Source organism: Hyalella azteca, unplaced genomic scaffold (assembly GCF_000764305.2).
Source record: "Hyalella azteca isolate HAZT.00-mixed unplaced genomic scaffold, Hazt_2.0.2 contig5093, whole genome shotgun sequence".
NCBI lineage: Eukaryota > Metazoa > Arthropoda > Malacostraca > Amphipoda > Hyalellidae > Hyalella > Hyalella azteca.
This window is the reverse complement of record NW_025935295.1, coordinates 28,762-51,587: the sequence shown is the minus strand read 5'-3', so window position 1 is coordinate 51,587 and position 22,826 is coordinate 28,762. Positions and strand designations below refer to the sequence as shown.

At 37.0% G+C, this 22,826-nt stretch overlaps 1 protein-coding gene across 2 annotated transcripts; it reads left to right on the top strand.

Moving 5' to 3' along the window:
• Positions 1-729: 729 nt before the first annotated feature.
• Positions 730-21,883, top strand: LOC108672524 (condensin complex subunit 1). 2 transcript variants are annotated; one of them, XM_018160206.1, is made up of 31 exons: positions 730-906; positions 1,091-1,231; positions 4,902-5,086; positions 5,399-5,550; positions 6,461-6,611; positions 6,859-6,982; positions 7,208-7,503; positions 8,014-8,184; positions 8,570-8,750; positions 9,666-9,828; positions 10,414-10,546; positions 11,047-11,136; positions 11,664-11,775; positions 12,254-12,330; positions 12,615-12,792; positions 13,115-13,229; positions 14,028-14,055; positions 14,156-14,289; positions 15,567-15,687; positions 16,287-16,394; positions 16,598-16,843; positions 17,098-17,228; positions 17,574-17,700; positions 18,203-18,330; positions 19,035-19,174; positions 19,448-19,580; positions 19,770-19,904; positions 20,261-20,428; positions 20,568-20,668; positions 21,064-21,156; positions 21,264-21,883. In XM_018160206.1, the coding sequence occupies exons 1-31, from the start codon at positions 777-779 to the stop codon at positions 21,542-21,544; spliced, it is 4,473 nt and encodes a 1,490-aa protein (XP_018015695.1). In that variant the 5' UTR covers positions 730-776; the 3' UTR covers positions 21,545-21,883. The 2 variants fall into 2 exon arrangements, with proteins under 2 accessions (XP_018015695.1, XP_018015696.1); XM_018160207.1 differs by having other exon boundaries at positions 14,028-14,143; positions 14,244-14,289.
• Positions 21,884-22,826: the final 943 nt, after the last annotated feature.

Genomic DNA, 22,826 nt, shown 5'->3' with positions numbered 1-22,826 from the left:
TAAAAATATTTTTTAAAAGCTAAAAAATCACTGTTTGGTAGTTAGGAATGTATATTCAAACTTTCATTCAAATCTGTTCAGTAGTTTGGAAGAAATTCATTGATCACTGCAAATTTTGGCCTTTATAGCAATATAACTCACAAATGAATGTGAAATTTAAAAATTTTTACAAGCTAAAAATCACAGTTAGGTTCTGATGAATACATGTTCCAAGTTTCATTTAGCTGCATTCATTAGTTTGGGAGATATTCCTTGATAATTGAATTTGGAGATTGGTCGTGCGACTGGACACAAGTCCGGCTGCAAATTTGCCCAAGACGTCCTAGGTTTCTAGTGCTGAAACAGTTGAAGCAGCTGAAAAACATATTGGTTCACTAAATGGGGTTCTATTTGTGAAATACACATTTGTGTTTAACCTTTATCTTTTAAAATTGCAGCATATTAAATTTTAGGAAAGAGGCGCTTGTTTTTAGGTCTGTGGGGGCGCTAGAAATTCACTGGGGAGCCAAAGGGGGGCGCCAGCCTGAAAAAGTTTGGGAACCACTGCTTTAATGCAATAACAGACATCATGTGTGTTGGATGTGGTAGAAGCTTTGATTAGAACAGGGTTACAAATTATTACTGCTAAATATGTTGATCACTACTTATTGGCTGTATTGATCCTTGTGGCCATATTGATGACCAGAAGCTTGAAGTATATAATTTTGTATTAAATCTTTTATTTTTTTCAGTCACTTGGTTGCATGAAAATATCACTATAATTATTATTGATCACCATGGGCTTCCATGGTGAATATGAGTTTGTGATCCCTCTGTCACTGGATGCCCTGCAAGAAGCTTCATCAACTAGGCAATATGTTGTGAGCAATATTTCTACAGCAAATGAGATTCCAAAGAAATTGCAAGGTAAGTGTACATGTACAGTGGTCCATACTAACAGGCAATTATATCATACATCTATTTATTTTCCAATTTATGAATGAATTACCAATACAAATTATTTATCTAGTTGTTCATCTGAAAATTTGATTCAAAATTTTCCTAATGTGAAATAAAATTTCAGATGCCCCAACCAATTACATTGTTTCAGAATGTCAATCCACCTTTCGAAAGGAGGGCTGCTCATTTGTGCTGGATGGCCAAATGTTTGATGCTCTCTACAGTGTGCTCTGGCATTTTAAATATCTTGATGCAGCAGTTCAAGATAATGCATTCAACTTAATGGTTAAAGGTAAATAGTCATTCTTAACCAGGGTTGGTGATTTTTATTTTTTTTTAATAAAAAAAAATCGATGATTTTTTTTATTTTTTAGTGACTTTTATTTATTTAATTTTTTTCATTTTCTGCTTTTTTGTCTTTTTGAAATGTTTTTTTATGTTGCAATTAGCCTACTAATAATAACAGTATATGGATGGTTAAAAAGGGCAGCTATTGCCTTCTAGAATGGAAAGGTGGCAGGGTTGGCAATGATTAAATCAAAATGATTAAATCATGTGATTAAATCACTTGATTTTTTTATAAAAAAATCATGATTTTTTTTATTTTTTCGATTTTTTTGATTTTTTCATATAATTAAATATATTGAGTGGCAGTCTTTAATTTATATTGAGGTATTGTTATTCATGGTTTAGTATAAATGTACTATAAATGACAAATTGGTATATAAACTTGTTGCCTTTAGTGTGTATTAGGTTCCAATAAATTGAATGTTTTTGGTACAGAGGCACCAAGTGTGCAATACATTGTACGTAGCTAGCAGCTTAGCTAATTCTTATAAGGCTATAAGTAGTCTAACTATTTGACTATTTGTTATATATTGATTACAATATACAATTTAAATGTGTTAGCTAGCTTATACAGTGTGGGGCAGAACTGATTGAACAGTTTTGATGCGAAATAAAAGAGTAATGGAGGTACATAAAGAAGAAAGTTTATTTTCCTCATGATTAGCATAACATACCATTTAAAATACTTATGTTTTGAAAACAATATCAGGAAGATGGGGTTTGTTAGCTGCATCATACTTTTGGAGTTGTTCTCTAAAGTTTTCTACAGCACGTTCACACATATGGCGAGGTATGGCCATAACCTCTGCTGCAATAATCCGTTCCCTTAGCTGTGGTAGGGTGTGAGGGCGACTTCTCAACCCCTTTCTTTTAGATGTCCCCAAAGAAAGAAATTGCAAATGCTCAAATCAGGTGACCTTGCAGGCCACTGTAAATCACCCCTCAGAGTCTGGGAACATGCGTTTCAAAACATTGAGTGACATTCGGGCTGTGTGAGCTGTTGCACCATCCTGCTGGAACCACACGTCTCCCAATGCTCTTTTTCAACAATGTTTTCCATCATGGGCTGCAATAAATTTTGTAATATTGCAGCATAGCGATCGGAATACACTATCACGGTTACTCCCTCCTCCGAAAATGACTCCGACAGTGTGTTGCAGCTAACAGCCCCCATCTTCCAGATATTGTTTTCAAAACATAAGTATTCTAAATGGTATGTTATGCTAACTTCTAGGAAAATAAACTTTCTTCTTTATGTACCTCCATTACTCTTTTATTTGACCTCAAAACTGCTCAATCGGTTCTCCCCACCCTGTATATTAGGAGATTGAGATTGTATTGATCTTTTAGGCAATTAGAAAGATTTTCCACCCTAATACGAGTATTCTAATTAAAATATTTAATTTCAATCTTTAAATATGTGAATTTAAAACTAGAAACAAAACAATTACAATTATAAGACTATATATAAATAATTGAATGCAGTGAATGGATATAAAATATTTGATTTGTGCACATGTTTATTTCAAGCAGTATTAGATTTTCTCATAACTTAAGTCTCGTTTCAAGTCGTATGAGGTTTGTTTGGTTATCGTTCAGTTTATGTTTAGTATTGGTTTATTGGTCTGAATTAAATGGGAACAGTGCAGTCAGTTACTCTGTCACTACTAGTTGGAGTGTATAGAGGTTAGAGTCTGGTAGATTTATAGGACATAAAACTAGTAGATCTATTGATAGTGCTGTGCACTGTGCTATCAGCTACAGTCACTATGGTAGATTTATAGGACATAAAACTAGTAGATCTATTGATAGTGCTGTGCACTGTGCTATCAGCTACCTATCTGTTATGTGACTCTTCAATGTTTAGGAGATCTGCATTCCTGAAGTGTTTTTGTACATTGAAGCCAGTTAAATGGTCAATATTTAGCTTATTACCTTGCTCCATACAAACTTTACAAAGCTAATGAATAGACATAGTACCAATAATTGTTTACCCAAAAAATCCCTAAGTGGTAAACACCACCTTGGCCTGTTGGCCATTATTGAAGGCAATAAGTGCCCTTTTTAGCCATCCATTATGATCCATATACTGTTATTGTTAGTAGGCTAATTGCAACATAAAAAATAACACTTCAAAAAGACAAAAAAGTTGAAAAAATCAAAAAAATCAAATAAATCAAAAAAATCATGAAAAAATCAAAAAAATCATTGATTTTCGATTTTTTTTTATTTAAAAAAAAAAAATCAAAAAAATCGCCAACCCTGAAAGGTGGTGTGACTACTTTGGGACTTTTGGGTAAACAATTATTGATAAGTCTATTCATTAGCTTTGTAAAGTTTGTATGGAGCAAGGTAACGAGCTAAATATTGACCATTTAACTGGCTTCAATATACAACAACACTTCAAGCATGCTGATCTTCTAAATATTGAAGAGTCACATAACAGATAGACCTGTAGCTGATAGCACAGTCAACAGTGCACAACACTTTCAATTGATCTACTAGTTTTATGTCCTATAAATCTACCAGATTCTACCCTCTAAACACACCGACTAGTATAGTGACTGAGGGACTGACTGCACTGTTCCCATTTGATTCAGACCAATAAAGCAATACTAAACATAAACTGAACAACAACGAAACAAACCACAAATGACTTGAAATGAGAATTATGTTATGAGAGAAGCCAAAACTGTTTTAAATAAACATGTACACAATTCAAACATTTTATTTCAATTCACTGAATTTAATTATTTTATATATAGTTTTATTATTGTAACTGTTTTGTTTATAGTTATAGATTCACTTATTTACAATTGAAATTAAATATTTTAATTAGAATACTATTATTATGAATAATTAATATTAGGTTGAAAATCTTTCTAAATGCCTAAAAGGTCAATACAATCTCAATCAACCCTTCTTATATAAGCTAGCTAACACATGTAATTGTATAATGTAATTAATATATAACAAATAGTCAAATAGTTAAAGACCACTTATAGCCTTATAAGAATTAGCTAAGCTGCTAGCTATGTACAATGTATTGCAACACTTGATGCCTCTGTACCAATAACATACAATTCATTGTAATGTAATACACACTAAAGACAACAGGTTTATATTCCAATTTGTCATAGAACATTTATACTAAACTATGAATAACAATACCTCAAAATAAATTAAAGACTGCCACTCGATATATTTAAATATATAAAAAAAATAAAAAATCATGATTTTTATAAAAAATCAAATGATTTAATCACATGATTTAATCAGTTTGATTTAATCATTGCCAACCCTGTTCTTAACCTCCATAATTGCTTAAGCTTTTTGTTTAGTTGTGTAGTTGGTAATCACATTAGTCGACCTAATTTTTTAGCCTGGTTTGAATTTAGGTTCATATGGCTCACTAACTAAGTGTATTCAACAGCAAAGTTCCATCAATTGTGTTAGGTAATAGGTATATTTGTGCATGTTCATGAAAATATGGTTTTAGTTAATAAGTTCTAAACTAACTTTGATGTATGAAATCTTTTGTATTCAAATTTAAATGTTTAATTTTGTTTTGAAAATTTTCATTGTGGTTGTTAATCTTTCATATCATTCAACAGTGATGACTCAGCAGACAACTGACCTTGCTTCTCTGTTGGATGACATTGCCAATGTCAGTGCCTCAGCCCGCAGTCAGAATTTCACCATTTTGAAAATGAATACTTTCTTAGCTGTTCAGCTGACTGAAGCTTTTGAGAATCATCACAACAAGCCTTCTCAGGATGCTTTTCTTGCAACTGGCAAGGTTAGGATTTAATGTTTCAAATCATCCATTTGTTTTTAACTTGCATTTTGAAGCTATTGGTGCACAAATACTACCTATATCTTTAATTTTCACCAGCAGTGTATTAAGTTTCAAAGATTTGTCCTCTGCTTTATTAATGTCTTTTAAATTTTTTTTCTGATTGAAGTGTTTTTTTGTTTCAAGGGAGTCCCAACTTTGTCTTGTCATGTGAAATTTTTCTGGACTATGAAGATTTTGTATAAAGGTTTTTTGCCCATTGTAGAATTTCTTGTCCTGGTTATCTTTATTTAATTAAATTGTATATTGAATTAGTCTCGTAAGCGTGCGGCGGGCGGAGCTAAGGAAGACAACCAAGCAGCCTGGGAGAACCAGAGGATGCAAATGTTGCTGCAGCTCTGCTCCGTCTTGCACCATCCGCTCCATAAGCTATGCAGCCCTCCCATCATGGAAGAAGATTATGTCAAGTACTGCCATTATTTATTATGTTTATTATTATTGTCCATACAATTACAATAACTTGAGACCCGAGACCTGTGCTTGGGGCAGGAAATAACCAAAAAGTGAACTTTTTGGTTATTTCCTGCCCCAAAAGCTATAGTACTGATTTTGAAAGAAATGTACTGGTAAGTTAAGCGTGATAGTCATACTAGAATATGAGAAAATTTACAGATGTACTTGTGATTATCTTTTACTTTCTTTTATATATTCCTTTTGGAAATCTACCCGTTTTCAGATATAGTTGTCCACTTTGCTTGTTCATCTTGCATTGTGTGCACCAAGTTTTTAGCTTCATCTTGAGTGTATGCACTTTATGTTAGTGCTGCTGCCTTCTTCTTCATGCAAAAACTTTTTAACATCAAATCCTGGTGCAAGTAAAGATTATTATTTGTTTATAAACTATAGAGTTATTACCGTGTTTTGTGAGAAATTTTGTTGCTAGTTTACCGGACAATGTATTTAAAAAGTTTTAACTTTCGTGATTTAGGTTTTATATTCTAATAGTTGCTTTATATCACATTTATATATTTTGCACCCCCAACTTAAAACTTGCAGAATCGTTTTGTTTCATTTTCAGACTTATGTGGAGTAATATAGTGTTCTTTATCTTGAAACCAATCCGTAGCTGAATTTATTATTGTACAAAGTGTGCTCAATCAATATGATCTTATGATCAACTCTCTCTTTTGTCATGAACATTTACCTATGTAAATCTAATTTTATGCCCTCAATTTTTGAACGAGAAAAATAAATCTAGAAAAATTGTAGAGAAAATTGGTTGAATAGTCACAACGTGACGAAATGGAGTTAATTTTGTTTGTTTCATCAGCTTTCTAAATATTTCCCTATTCAATTTAAAAATGTTAATTTTTCCAGTTTGGTGGCTAATATGTGCTACAAAATCTTGGAGTCGCCATCCATGGGTCAGAATCGCTGCAAGGGCGTCCGTGATTCGCTCTTTCAAATCATTGGGGTGCTTGTGAACCGATTCAATCATGGCTTGGCTTGCTCTCTCAAAACCATGCAGGTAATTAGATTTGCTTGACAGTATTTGCAACAAAAACTTAATTTTAGTCCTAAAAAATGTATTAATAATGAAGATCTCTTGCAATAACTTACTGCAAAGAAATGATTCATGATCAGGGTACTCTGGTATTCAGGTAAATATTTTGTATTTATTAGCAGTTGACATTGAATATACTTCAAAGTACACTCGGTTATCAATATTTTTTTCATTCATTACCGGTTTTGTAATTTTTTAATTGGCTGTGCAGTTGGTGCAGCATTTTGAGCACTTGGCAAGTGTATGTGCCCAAGGACTAGCAATGTTGGTGAACCAGTTTGGCTGCATGAACGTCATTGGTGAAGTTGTGCGTGAGATAGCCAAAATGGACCTTGGTAAGTTGCAACTAATTTGCTAGCTCAGGATTGACATAAATCGTAACTTCTCGAATTGAAATTTCTGCTATATTGTTGATGAACTTCTGGACAACTTGAAAGTGTGTGTGGCATCGAAGAAATCATTTTAGTGATATTGGACTTCTTCTGTTTAAATCTATTGTCATATTGACCAAAATTATATGCTGTAAATAATACTTGAATACCGAGAAATCCTGCCTTTAGGATGCATGGAGACCAGCAGCAAGGACAGTGCAGCTGTGCGTAACTTCACACTGTTTCTGGTGGAGTTAGCCGAGCTTGTACCCCAAGCACTTGTACCGTCTCTACCGCTGCTCTTCACGTTCCTGGACAATGACAACTCCTCGCTGCGTAACTGCATGCTGTCAATGATGGGCTCCCTGGTGCTCAGGGTGCTTTCCTCTGAGAACCTGGATGACAAAAAGAAAGATCTCAGGGATAATTGCATCGATGCTATTGAAGATCATGTTATGGACGTCAATGCGTTCGTCAGAAGCAAAGTTAGTTTGAATTCTTTAAAAAAAAAAATTATTTGTGGAGGTCCGAATTACTTGATCGAGAGTAGGGAAAGATTTTCTTTGAGCCTAATGCTTATTGCGGAAATATTACTTGTTCCAAATAATTCTCTATACTCTCACTTGATTGGAACTGCAATTAGGTTGGAAAAAGGGTAATTTTTTGTGTGTAAACTTCACGTTAGTTTCATTGAAATTAGTAAATTAAATGTTGCTCCTTATAGAAATACATTAAAGTTGCCATGAATTTCTTTATTGGCATTATTTTATTTTTAGTTGAATTCAAATAATATGTGTTGCTTACGTTTTCTTTTCAATTTTCATTTTTTTGTTTTGAACGATTTAATTTTTTCGAATTTGTTTACCCTAATGCTCAGTGGACCACTGGCAAATTGAACAATTACTTTAGCACAAGATTCTCATTTGTGGTCTATTTATTGGTCAGTTTCCTTAAATTTTCTCATGAGTTTATTATTTTTGCTTTGTTTGACGCAGGTTCTGCAGATCATCCACGACCTGGTGAAGGGCGGGGGTGTGCCGCTCGCCAGGCAGCAGCGCCTCCTCGAGCTCGCCGTGGGCCGCATCATGGACAAGAGCGCCTCTGTGCGCAAGAATGCCATCTCTCTACTTACTGCCTTTCTCAAACAAAACCCTTTTGCTGCCAAGGTTTGAAACTATTTTGCTTCCCATTCCTATTTGATTCTCTTTCTAACGAGACAACGGATGTATTGCTAATTTTTTTTTAATATTTTTATTATATTAGTCACCATGTATGTCGCGGTGCTCAGCCACTTATTTTCTTATTTCTTCAATAGTCAAATGTGGCTATTGAATTTCTTATTGGAAACATTTTATAAATTTTATAAATATCTAAACGTTAGTAATCAAGTCAAACTTGATGAAATTAATTGTATGATATTTTCAGTTTTTTTTTCACCTTGGTGAGCATGTGTTAGATCTGCTACAATAGTAGGAACAAAAAAAAAAACTTTGTAAGCGATTAAAACTGGTTTCAATTGAGATATCTTCCAAGCCTCCTGCTTTGTTTCAGTTACCCATGGCCGACCTGCAGCAACAGTACGAGATAGAGCAAGAGAAACTGATGGAGCTGTGTCCTGAGTCGGTCACGGCTCCTGAGATCGAGACGCGTTCAAAAGAAAACACTGTACACCAACTGTGGCAGGAGAAACTGCCCGCTCTTGTTGATGCCGTCAGGGATGTGATAGATGAAGGTGAGGAGTCCTTGATGAGCTCTTGGCGCATTAATAGTGGGCAGTGAGAGAGGATTTAAAGTCACTCTAAAATCAAAAGCTCTTCATTGTGGTATCATTTGTAGGTTGGTATCCCTTGTAGGTTGGTATTCCTTGTAGGTTGGTATTCCTTGTAGGTTGGTATCCCTTGTAGGTTGGTATCCCTTGTAGGTTGGTATCCCTTGTAGGTTGGTATCCCTTGTAGGTTGGTATTCCTTGTAGGTTGGTTTTCACTTGTAGGTGCTAGAATGAGAATTTTTATTTGTTCAAAAGCTCTTCTTTATGCATTACCTGAAGGTGATAATATGAAGATTTCTTGACGTTTATCTAATCTCCAATGCTAATCTCTGGAAAGCGTGTGATTTCATCCGACGGTGTAAACGGATAATAAATCGAATAACTAGATGATGCATGTAGCAAAATAACTTATTCAATACATAATATAGCTTATTTCATTATGTTATATTTACGGCAGTTAATATAAATAGATTGGTGGTCAATATAAAAAACTCCAAAAAACGTAGAGAGAGTTAGGCGTTTCTGCATTCTCCTCAGCCCGTAAACACGCTGTTATTCTGGGTATTTTGAATAGCAGTGTGGTAAAAATAATCCTAAAAGAATTGCAATTGCATCTTTAAAAATTGTCTGTGGCGCAAGAACTCACTGACAACGCTTCTAACATAGTAACTTATTTTAATATTTTTTGTTTATCTTTACTCCGGTAGTACGTATATGTGGGCAATTTTTACATTCATTTATAACAGTAATTGCTAGCATTTTCGTCCACGTGTCAAAGGTCTGTTCTGTAATATAGCGACTACCTTTGTTTAAGAATTTAAAATTAACCCTAGGTAGGTTTCCCCTTGAAAATTTGTAAAATGACTACTCACATTACAGACAGTGATGCCGAGGACTTCTCGGACGATCAGCTGTCTGAAGACTGTTCACTGAATGACGCCCTGTCCGCTATTGCCGTGGCGCTGGACACTGGCAAGCTGCACCGCGCCGCCGTGTTGCTGTCAGGGGCTTTGGAGGCGTTCCATGGGGCAACCGTGCTCAGGTCTCCCTCTACTTATGAAGAGGGACTTGATTCTCGCTTTTATAATTAGGCTTGTCTGTCACTTGTATATGTGACTCGAGCTCGAGTCTCCATTTCACCTTATAATAAATAAAGATTCATAATCGCTTTCATTGATAGACTTACTCGCCACTTACCAAGCTAAAATTAGCTAGCATTCTCATAAATAAGATGGTATTTGCATTTAATCAACATCTGCAATTTACTGAAATATTAACAGTGTACCAAAATTTTTTATTTGCTTTGGATTAACGTTTTGTTGGGGCTGAAAATTTATCTAACTATTGGGTTATAAATCGTCTGTTTTGATGCTGCCAACTAGTTGGACAAATGAGGCAGTTATAATTTTCTAACTATTGCATTGCTTCATTCTTTAGTTCTGTTTAAGTCAGGATCATTTTGTCCTGATATCCGTTTCAATCGATGTTGGTTATTTTGTTAATTAATACACTGGGTTTTTCACTCCGTCGTGACATTTCAATTATATCATATAACGATATTTAATACGAGTTACTGGTGTGGATAGCATACCCTAAAGCACACAATTTATATGATGCACCCTGACAGCTATGACCCTAGCACATCGGTGCCGCCACAGCTCCCTCATAAGGATGCCGGTGATGAGCTCACGCCACTGCAACTGCAACATCTGGCGCTACTGGAGCGCATATTCCTCTCGAGCCATGCTATGAACAATAAGGTCTTAAACTATCTAGACTTTTAGCTTAACCTTGCTATTTTTCAATTTTAACTATTTATTAATGGTTTTGTTGCCTTTGTTGTTTCTGACCTTTTTGAGAAATAATGAAACTGGATATTATTGCCAGGTTATTCCTTTACCATATTGATAGTAAGCTTTTATTCTTATATTCGTAGATATTAATTTGGGAATTGAAGATATCCCCAATTATATGGTAGTTTCACGTATTTTCTAGTGGCTGCACTCTCATGTCTGATATTTTGCGCTAACTTGTTTGACTTGTTAGAAATGAAGTGGATGCTCACACGTTACACTGCAGGTTAGGAATACTCAACTTAAATTTGAAGAAATAAGTCAGATTAAATTTTATGAGTTAGAGGACCAGATGATTTTCAATGTCAATGGGTCTTGAATGGACTACTTGGCAGTTTAGTCTCGCACTGCCGTCGGTCTGTTGGTAACTCCTGCTGTTGATAGTTAACTTGAATATTTATATGTAGGAGAATGGAGAGCACGAGGAACCTGTTGCTGAACAACCCAAGGAGAGCGAAGAAGTGACAAAGCAAAGAAAACTTGTGACTTATTTGAAGGCAAGTCGTTATTTGGACGTCAAAAAGGCTTAGCTTTAGTAAAAACAAGCTGAATCCTGATCAAAAATTTTCACTGAAACTGTTCATTAAATCCCATTTGGTTGATGTTATACTAAACCTGAAAATGGCTCACATTGCTGGCAAAGTCTAATATATTCTCGTCTTATGCGTTTCTTATTTTATATTTCTTGTTATGTAAATTTAATGCTGATAATGGATCGGCTTGCTTACGGAAAAGAATGTTCCAGAAAGCAATGACAATAAAATGATCAAAATGAAATTAAAGCTGTACTTGTGTATTCATATTAATATTTCTGACATGCCGACTTGATGCCAAGATCAATCTTTAAAATTTATAATAAAGTCATTTTTAACATTATGATTATTTTTTGTTAAAATGAATCAATCGAATCATGTCTGTACTTACAACAATTTTTGGAAATGTTCCATGAAAAACTTTTTGTCTTGGTTTATTGTTGTTATTTTTATTTCATGTTACTGAAACAGATGAATATTGATGAGTGCAGGACAGCGTGGGCTTTGCCAAGCAGCTGGCAGTAGCGTTGCCGCTGGTGGCGCAGCTTCTGTGCAGCAAGCTTGTGTCTGATAGCCTTGAGGCCATCAAGTTCTTCGTGACGTGTGAGTGCGGAGAGCTAGATAGCCCGATACAATATCATTTTCATGAATTGTGTAATTTGTTCTTGACACTTTCTTTGCTTTTTCTACATTACTGCTGTAAACGATGCATTATTCATTTAAATGTGGCTTGCTGCAAGCTTGCTGACCTGATGCAATACCCTTGCTGCAATTAAATGGAAAATTTGCTATCCCTGAGAGATGCTATATTCTTTGTTTTTTGAACACTAATACCGTAAACTATGACTTAGATTATTATTCCTTTAAAAATAGGAATAGTTTAAAGTTAATGTGTAAACTTCATTTGGAATTGTCAAAAAAAGCCATTTAGTGATCTCATATTATTTATAACAAAGTGATACATAAAAGCTGTATGTACTCATTGATGAAACGATAATAAAAACTTTTTATATATTGTAGTAAAGATTATTCGACAAAGTATAGACTAATTTATAACTGAAACACATGCTTGTTTTTCCAGCGTTTGAATTCGGCGTTCTGGACGCTATGTCTGGAGTGCGCGAGATGCTTGTGCTCGTGTGGTCACAGGAGCAGCAGGTGAGCTTCCTCTTCATGTGGCGGATTACATTTATATTGATACATCGCTCCACGTTTCAGTTTGTGTTGGATATCAAATTACTATTCTGCTGTCCAACAGATTAGGATGATTATAGAACTTTGTGCTCTTATGATGGTTTTCTCACTATTTGTAGTTTCCTGGAAGAGTATCATCTGTCGAGTCAGGATTGAATATGAATGCTTTGTCTAGATTACTACAAATAAATTTATGCAGCTGGTGCATCACTCTAAATTATGTCTGAAGGAGATATATGCAACAACAGGTGCAGTCAGCTGTTGTCGAGGCATACCGACAACTGTACGTCACTGGAGGTGAGAGCGGTGCAAGTGACAGGTGCCGCGCTGTGCAGATCGTCCGCAATCTCACGTCGCTCACCACCGGCGCAAACCTGGGCGAACTTGCCTCCCTTGAAGTGATCATTGCGCAGTTCATGGCTAATGGTTCGTTGGTTGTCTTGAAGTTGACTTATTGTTCCCTTCGTTAGCAGGTCGTTGTTAATGTGCATCTTATCTCAACCGAATTGCTTCTCATTTTCTTATAATGTGATTCATGATTGCATTTAACATAATTTCTTCTGTTATACTGGTCGGCTTATATGAAGTTCTTTGGCTCATTTCAGGTTTTTAGGAAAGAAAGTACATTTTTCAACTTCGGCTAACGCAAATTGTTTCGTTGACTCTAACATAGGTTTGAACGTCACGTTACATGGACAGTGTTTAAGAATTGCTGCTTCTTTAACAATGTTAATAATTTTCGTTGAAGGTGACCTGAACAAGGCGTGTATCACTCTGTTGTGGGAGCGCTTCACACTCGCGCTGCCGGACACCTCCCCTGAAGAATCTAAGGCTGCACTCACACTCCTGGCCATGGCTGCCAAGTTTGTCTAAGAAGCGTTTTATTAACTGAAGTGTTCTGCTGCTTATTTTCCGTGGCTTTGGTCGCCATTTTTCCCTTTATTTGTTGATGCATAAAATTTGTATAGCTGTTCGTTTGCCAGTCCTTGTCAGTTATTCCAGAAACATTACACGACGGCACGGCGTTGATAGCATAGAAATCATAATTACACCATTTTAATACGCGTGTTTTTAATGAGCTTTTACGGTTTTACTTGAATCTTTACCTGCAACGACTCAAATTAACCTATTCATGAGGCACCGATATTTACTGCCGGGTGTTTTCGTAGGTAATCATTTCTAAATTTATTTTATCTTCTACAACAATTGGATTCTATTTTTTCATCAGTATTGCAATTTTTTATCAGTAATGTAATGTTTCATCTATGCAATTTTGTTTGAATAAATCCATATTCTAGACTCTAGTAGAGATAGTTGGGTAGTATTGCTTATTATTCAATCCAATTTGCTAGTCAGACCAATAGTATTTTTTAATGCCGACATTTAAAGTTCATAACTGAAAGTTAACAATTATACATTACGACTTGTTATTAAATTTTTTTGTTTGTTATCGGCTCTGTGAAACATTTTAACTCGGATCAGCAATCATATATTGATACACTATCAAGTATTAGTAATAACATTTTGTGTTTCACTACACACTCGAGTAATAGTAGTATTTTGTTTATTCAAATGCGCATTAAAGTATCAGTAATGGTATTATGTACGTTTCATTACCCTACTCCAGCATTATTAATCCAATGGTATTTTGCGTATTTCAGCTCGGAGCCGAGCATCGTGAGCAGCAACATCGGCGTGCTCATAGACACAGCCTTCGGGACGCGCGGGGAGCAGGACTTTGGGCTCGTCAAGCAGGCGTTGGTCGCTCTCTCTAAACGTGAGCAGCAACATCGGCGTGCTCATAGACACAGCCTTCGGGACGCGCGGGGAGCAGGACTTTGGGCTCGTCAAACAGGCGTTGATTGCACTCTCTAAAGTCGCCACTGATAAAGCAAAGACTGAAGATGCTTCTGCTTCATTCAGGTTGGTCCTTGCACATAATTTCTCAAATGCGCTCGTTAGGATATTCGTTTCATGTATAAATACCGAAAATAATTAAAACTAGAACTGTGTAATTGATTTGAAAAATCACTGAAATTATTATCTCGTCATTGTTGACATGATTGATTCTTTGCTAGTTTCTTTGCCGAGTTCTTGCTCGTTAAGGCTGCACTCACACTCCTGGCCATGGCTGCCAAGTTGGTCTAAGAAGCGTTTCATTAACTGAAGTGTTGTGGCTGCTTATTTTCCGTGGCTTTGGCCGCCATTTTTCCCTTTATTTGTTGATCAATGCATAAAATTTGTACCTATAGCTGTTCGTTTGCTAGTCCTTGTCAGTTATTCCAGAAACATCACACGACGGCACGGCGTTGATAGCCTAGAAATCATAATTGAGCCCCCGATCTGGACATTTTAAAAATAGTTTCTACATTTTTCTCGAGATTTTTTGTAAGTAAGGGAAGTTGTATGTTCATCAAATCTGACCTGATAATATAAATTTCGCTGTGTTATGAGTAGGATCGGAATTTTGATAAGTCTCTACTTCCTTATTGATTCTCGCCATAACATTTACTCTACCATTCTTCACTGTGCCATTTCTTCCTGATGAATCCTCACTGTACCATTTCCTGCATAATTATCTGCACTGTACCATTTCCTGCATAATTAATCCGCACTGTACCATTTCCTGCATAATTAATCCTCACTGTACCATTTCCTGCATAATTAATCCTCACTGTACCATTTCCTGCATAATTAATCTGCACTGTACCATTTCCTGCATAATTAATCCGCAGTGTACCATTTCCTGCATAATTAATCCTCACTGTACCATTTCCTGCATAATTAATCCGCAGTGTACCATTTCCTGCATAATTAATCCTCACTGTACCATTTCCTGCATAATTAATTCTCACTGTACCATTTCCTTCCTAAATAATTCTCACTGTACCATTTCCTTCCTAATTAATCCTCACTGTACCATTTCTTTCCTAATTAATCCTCATTGTACCATTTTCTCCCTAATTAATCTTCATTGTACCATTTCCTTTCTAAATAATCCTCATTGTTGTACCGTATCCTTCCTAAGTAATTCACTGCACCATTTTCTCCCTAATTAATCCTCACTGTACCATTTCTTTCCTAATTAATCCTCATTGTACCATTTTCTCCCTAATTAATCCTCATTGTACCATTTCCTTCCTAATTAATCCTCACTGTACCATTTCCTCCCTAATCCTCACCGCCCTATCGTCCCGCAGACTCGAGGCAAGTCACGAGATGTTCACACGTCTGAGCGACTTGCTGGTGGAGGGCATCACGAGGGAGGAGGACCGACAATACGGGCCCATGGCCGTGCAAGCCGCCACTACAATTTATGCCGTCAGTTCTCCATTGTTATCAGTCTCTTCCCTTATGTTATTAGGTCTTCATCGTGGAGTTCTGTTAGGGAGAGTTCTGACAGTGAACTAATTTGAACGCAGTCGGCACCTAACCTTCCTTCTAAATTTCTTTACCATATGCAACCAATGATTTTTACTTCTCTGTTTGCGTTTTAAAATTTTAATCTGTGTTTGTGATAGCCTTTTGATGAACCCTCTAGCTGCGGCCATCAGTGGTGAACTAAGTACGTTTAGACATTTTTTTCTAGCTACCTAACTCGGAAAATAACTTTTCATTCAATTAGAAACCATAACACTTTTTCAGGAATTAATTATAGCAAGGCATGTTAATTTATATTTTTAATAACCGGAAAACTCACTTTCTAAACTCTTCAAGATTGTTGGCCCTTTTCGCTCATTCTTTATATTTCTCTTTAATTGAAACTATGGTATCTATTACTGTTTATTGTTTATTGTACCAATTATTCATTATAACGTGATATTGTAATGTTATTGGGGCCCTTTCAGCCACTCTGTTCATCATTTCCAAATCTCAAATTTATCAAACATTTAATATTGTTGATTACATTTTCTGAGCAGTTGTCAGAACATCCAGACCAGGTTTGTGGCTCCATCATCAAGCGAATCCACGAGAAGATGATGAAGCTCAAGAAAGCTGACGACGATACAGCAAACTCGCCTTCTGAGGTAACATTTTTAAACAATTTGATAAAATCTCCCGGCGGTAAATGGGATCATTTTTTTGGTCAGATTCCTTATTTATTGACAACAATAAATAGGTCAAGTATTAAAAAGTAATAAGTTAAGTAAGGTATGGTTTCTATAAGTACTATATATGTATGTTGAAGTATTGTCAAATCATTTTTTTATGATAATCCGATATTTTTAAGGCTGTTCTGGTGCCTACTACGCTACTGAAGCGATTCTTGATGTTCGTTGGCCGAGTCGCCATCTGCCAGTTGGTGCACCTTGACACCTCCATCTTCTCTGAGCTCAAGAGGAGGAACCATCTTAAAGAACAACACGATAATGCCAAAAAGGAGAAGAAAAAAACAAAGACTAAGAAGAAGGAGGAAAAAAATAAGCGAAAGAGCTTGATGACATCCGCCACTGAGGCTTCATTGATGCGTAATAGTGTAAGTTTACTGGCTTTCATGCATTTAAATTCATGTTGATTATTGTGAATTAGGTAACCAAATCATTATTTTGAGTTTTAATTAACTGTTCATCGCTCGGCTCCTACATAAATCTAGAGAATTTCACGAAATTTTGCTCATCGTACCTGATATAGAATTTGAATGACTTGTATTTACGTAACTCGGGATGCGACTCCTAACTAAAGAATTTTTTAATTTGCTTGTGACGTTGCTGTAGCTTGCATTATCTCCAGTCTCAGGAAGGGGACTTGGACGAAGAGCTTGGCATGATGGGCGCCGTTGCTGACGACATGGAGGCCGAGTACATACGCAGTGTGTGTGACAAGGAAATTGTTACCGGGCCAAACCTGCTTGCAGCTGTGATGTGAGAATGATCTTTCAGAAGTGTTCAGTCGGCTTTACAAACATTATGCTTTTATAAGTTCATTTGCGTGATAGTGTGTAGTTTGAATTATTTTTTGTAACATGCTCTGGAATTTTTCTGAAAAGTCATTCTTAATTAAGCTCGTTTCCTTTATACTTACGGTGCATTTGAAATAATTTTAAAGTTCTCTAATGAATTATACCAGCAAATGGCTTTGTGGACTATCGAAACTTAGCTCGAATACTCCCAATGCATCGTAAAATTTTGTAAAAAATTTTATGCAAATAATTTCTTTGAAACCTTTCGTAATTTCGTTTTGCAAGACCAAATTTTGTTGCGTCGCAGGCCCGTGATTGAGTGCGTGTGCTCTAACACAAGCCAGTATCGGGACCCTGAACTGCGCCGCGCCGCCGCTTTGGCCCTCGCTAACTGCATGATGGTCTCGGCTGACTGTTGTGAACAGCACCTGCAGGTGTGTACTTGGGGTGTGTGAGCTGCACCTGCAGGTGTGTACTTGGGGTGTGTGGGCGACTGAAGGTGTGCGCTTACTAAAATATGTATACTTATAATTGAGTTGCTAGGGTTCTTCAATTGTTTATTCATTAGTGTGTGAAGCTGCACCCAAGCTAAAGTATTACTCCATTAATGTTGTTAATTTTTTGTACAAAATGTAATGTCTGGATGTCTAGATGTTCACACTTTATCAGATTGTGATGGCGAATTTTTTAGTACCATCAGTTTTACGAGCAGTATCAAAATTGACTGCGTCCATAGTTGCGTAGGTTCTCACTTAAAGCAGTTGCTCTTGCGGCTTTCATATATATTTACATTTTGTAATGCGTTTATCGATGTCAGATTAAACTGTAGAACCGCGTGTGTCCAGTTTACGGTATTTATGCAGTATTTACCTCGCATTAAAATGTTAGAGCGTTTCTTCCTCATGCATGTAATGTTTCTAATGTTAATGTCGCCAGTTGCTGTTCACGATTCTGGAGAAGTCCGACGACGCGGTTATTCGTGGCAACATAATAATAGCTCTCGGCGATCTCTCGTTCCGCTTCCCCAACCTTGTGGAGCCGTGGACACCTCGCATATACGCTCGGTATGTTCACCTTAATAAATCCTGTCTCTTCAGTTGCTCCTGTAGGGATATTTTCTATCTTGATATTCTCTTGAGTAGTAGTAGTAGTATAATGGTTTGCTAGCGCTTCAGCTATCAAGCTATTTCGCACCGAAGGTCAAAATATAACATCGCCAAAGAGGCGGAAGGTCTCAATTATTCAAAATATCAAGTTAATCATCACCGACAAGGGGCGGAAGGTCTCAATTGTCCAGCCCGCTGAAGCTGGCTCGAAGGAAACAGCGTTAGCATCTCAAAGAGACGAAGTGACAAGGAAGGACAGGTGAAAAGCAACAGAAACGAAGACACTCGAACAAGAGGTCGCTTACACGGGACGTCGGCCGCCCGCACGAGAGACAGAGAAGGGAAATGTAAGGAATCCTACCTACATAATATTAACCTCACAACTGAGATCTGCAGTCAGACACCGCGAGCTCAACGGTGGGGCGCTCAGGAACAATCCCCCTAGGAGCGCGAGATCCCATAGGACTTCTGACGAGCACAGACACACGTCAGAAGTCCCCCCTGAGGGGTATTCTCTTGATATGAACGAACTACTTGCTTAATATCTCAAAGTAGTACGTATCGGATAAACCTTGCTTCCATTTAAAATGCATAATCCTATTTACCAGTGTTTGTGAAATGAATGACGTTTGTTAGACTGGAAATTATTTATCAATGAGCAGGCTTCGTGATGACTGTTGTTCAGTTCGCCACAACACCATCACGGTGCTGACTCATCTCATCCTCAACGACATGGTCAAAGTCAAGGGACAAATTGCCGACATTGCGCTCTGCATCACTGACAAGGAGCCCAGAATAAATGGTAGGTATAATTAGGTTGTCATAGAGTTGATAAACTTCAAGCTATAAATTATCAGGTGGTTTGTGATGCCGCATAAAGGATGAATATTCTTTGTTGCATATTAAAAAAGTCAGCTTGTAAACCCGCGTAATTATCTAAATTTGCGTATTTATTTAATGTCATTATATTATACAACCTATTTTTCAACCTTTTTTAATTCGTGATATTTCTTTTCAATTCGTGCCAGCTACGGGTACCTGACATGCAAGTAATAAAGTAACATTTACTCTCAAGGTCTTGCTAAACTCTTCTTCACGGAGCTTGCTCGCAAGCCCAACGCGCTGTACAACGTCCTGCCCGATATCATCTCGAGACTCTCCGACCCTCAAATTGATCTCGATGAGCTCAAGTACAGGACTGTGATCTCGTGAGTATATTTGGGTTTTGGGATGTTTTGGGACTAGAACTTGAATCAAATGGGTTTGCTGCTGGTCGTCCATATGTATAATGTCTCCAGCTCAAATTGGTTTTAAAACTGTTTTTTCAGATATTGTAATCGAAATTATTAGGGTCTAAATTGTTTCAATCTGGAATATAATTAATGGTTGGCTTTCAGGCACATATTCAGTTTGATCCAGAAAGACAAACAAGTGGAGGGTCTCGTAGAGAAGCTGTGCCACAGGCTGCAGGCGAGCTCGCTACAGAGGCAGTGGCGCGACATAGCATACTGCCTTTCTCTGCTCCAGTACAAGTGAGATATTGGACTTGTCTAATTACTTTCAAGAATTTATTTTTACATGATCCATGGTTAAATTCGAACTCTTCTGTTTGGCGGTTTCAGAACTTGATATACGGTAATTGATGTACCCGATATGATAATTAAGTACCCGATCCTTATTAATTAAGGATCTTTATTAATAATCTAGTATAGCTCTTGAAGAACTGTGAATTGAGCTGGGCATAACTAATATAACATCAAATTAGATTATCAGAGTTCTTAAAAATATTCAATTCATACTTTGGTTGATATTGTAACAAGAGAAACTGAAAAATATGCATTTCCAACAAGATAAATTTGCCGTATCGTTGCTCTGCGTTCTCCACCAGTGAACGATGTGTGCGAAAGTTTGCCGAGTTGTTCCCATGCTACGGAGATAAACTTCACGAGCCCGACGTGCACAAAATGTTCCTCAGCGTACTAGCCAAAGCTCGCAAAATTGTCAAGCCTGAGACTAAAGCTGTTGTCGAAGAGCTGGAGGCCAAAATCGAAGCAAGGTAACTTCTTGCCTGATTGGCAAAATATTTTTCGAATAGGTGATAAGAAGCTGAAACTGTTGATTTTGTTGACAAAATCATACTAAGGCTGCTATCTTTGTACGATTTTATGACATAAAACAAAATTTTCTCGTTTCAGTCACTCCAAAGCGATGCAAGAGCAGAATTTGCTCAACAAAGCGACGGCTGCTAAGGGCGACAGGGCTGCTACAACCAAGCGAGCTAACGTCAGAGTTGCAAGTGAGTCGTTCGTTTATGTTGAGGTCCTCCGGCATGGCGTGTCTAATAAAAAAAAAGTGGAATATGAATGCGTTCGTTATTCAGTGGCTAAAGGTGATGAGAAAGAGTTGCAGGTGTGCAGTTTGTTCATCTACTGCGCATTTACTGTTGCAGGTATGTTAGATGCGCTTGTGACCGTAGAGCGATTTTAAGTCGGATCAATCAATGATAAAATAATAACAACTAGTTGATCAATAATGAGTGTAAGAATGTGGACATATATTTTAAAGATGAACCGCACGGTTTGTTGAGGTCTGTTAGTAGAAACGTTGCTACTGACAATATCCGGATCACTTTCATTGCCGTCATTGTAGTGCTGGCACATCGCATCTCCTAATATCCATTTTCCTCGTCAGAACGTAAGAACCGAAGATCCGACAGCGACAGCGACGATGAAGATTTTAATTCCAGCAATGAAGAAAACGTGGCGCAACCAGTAAAACAACCAGGTATAATTTAAAATCTGGCGTGATGCAATTTTTCATCATTTGATGATTTTAGACGAAGTATTATTAATATTGAGTGAAATTTTCGAAAATTCATTTCTATGTTTCAGATCGTTCGAGCCGGCGCATCGGCAGCCGTCGACAGCCTGCTGTGGCGCACCCTAAGGTTGTGGATAGTTCAACTGACGAGTCTGAGCAGAGCGATGCATCGTCAGGCGACAGTGAAGCTGACAGCGACGAGACAGGCGACGCAGATAAACGCAAGTCAGACGAGTCACCACTAAGGGAGAAGCCCCAGAGTAAAAAACCGGTATCGTCAACCAAGAGCAGGCAGAGAAACGGGCCAAATGTGCGTCTCACATTCGATAAACAAACGAAGTGCTATTTGTAAGTTGCATCTCAGTCGGTAGGCTATTACGCAATTGGCGCCGCAGGGAAATATGCGTCAACTTCGAGGCAATATTAATCGGGTTTAGAAAAGCCAAAGGGAAGAGAAACTAAAATGGATGGGAAATTGAAACGATGGATAATCGGTTACAAAAATTACATAACTAGCATACATGGGCGTATGTTGCACCAGCTGTCTCTAAGAAAATTTATAGGGGTCATCTGATTGTACATCATGGTGACAACATTCTTCTATGGAATGATGTAACACCACTTGAATAGTTAAATGGTAGAATAAAATACGCTTTAGATTTTAAATTTGGAAATAAACAAGTGTTTCAGTTCCCGAGTTTAATTTTTCAACTCTACTTCCGCAAAGCAGAATTTATCAGCCGAGGTTGGTTACAGCTTCGTTACATGTAAGCCATAGCAGGTTATCGAAAAATAATGTCTTACATTATTTCACATTCTTCCGCCAGGTCGGAAAATCGGTCTAATTCTTTGGTGCTAGAAGCTTTGAAGTCGTGTTTTTTGTTCTCGTCCTGCAAGACTTAGAAAGGCCATTGTCATCAAAAATGGCCAAATAAACCAAACAAGTGTTTAAATTTACACCTGGGTTTCAACTGGACTAATGGAAAAACTCCGAAGAGATTGGCTTGAAAAAAAGCAGCGCCGCAACAATCGTTTATGTAACAATGATTGACATTAGTTGCTGAAGGAGAAATTGTCAAGTGCTGACTGCGATATAGGCAAATACTTCCCGACCTAAAAATTCTGCAGCATTACTACGACAGCGAGAATTAAAATAACGCAAAATAATGATGAGCTTCTCCTAATTCTTAGCAAAATAATATTTCATCTTATTCTTGGTTATGTTGAGGACTCACCGATACAAAGCATAAACCTCGCAAATCCAGATCATTTTCCTTCAAGACGTTTGAGGTGATTATCACAGTTTGTTCCTGTGGTGTTGCCTAGCATATGTGAGACAGTTAAATCAATATAAAAAATTGAGCAGAAGTAATTGACGTTTTAGTAGTGAGCAAAACAGGTGTACAAGAAATACAAATTTGGTTGTTAGAGTAAGAGACATTTTTGCCTTTCAAATCAGTCGCCAATGATCCTCGGCAAAGGCATTTAACGAAATCAATCAAAATTCGCGCAAATAAATTCGATCGTGAACATTAGAAATTAACTTAAATTATGTTACGCACGCAACACAAGTTAATGAAAAACTGACTTCAAAGAAGCAAGTTAGTGGCAAATTAAGAGTGAGTAAGAAGCGA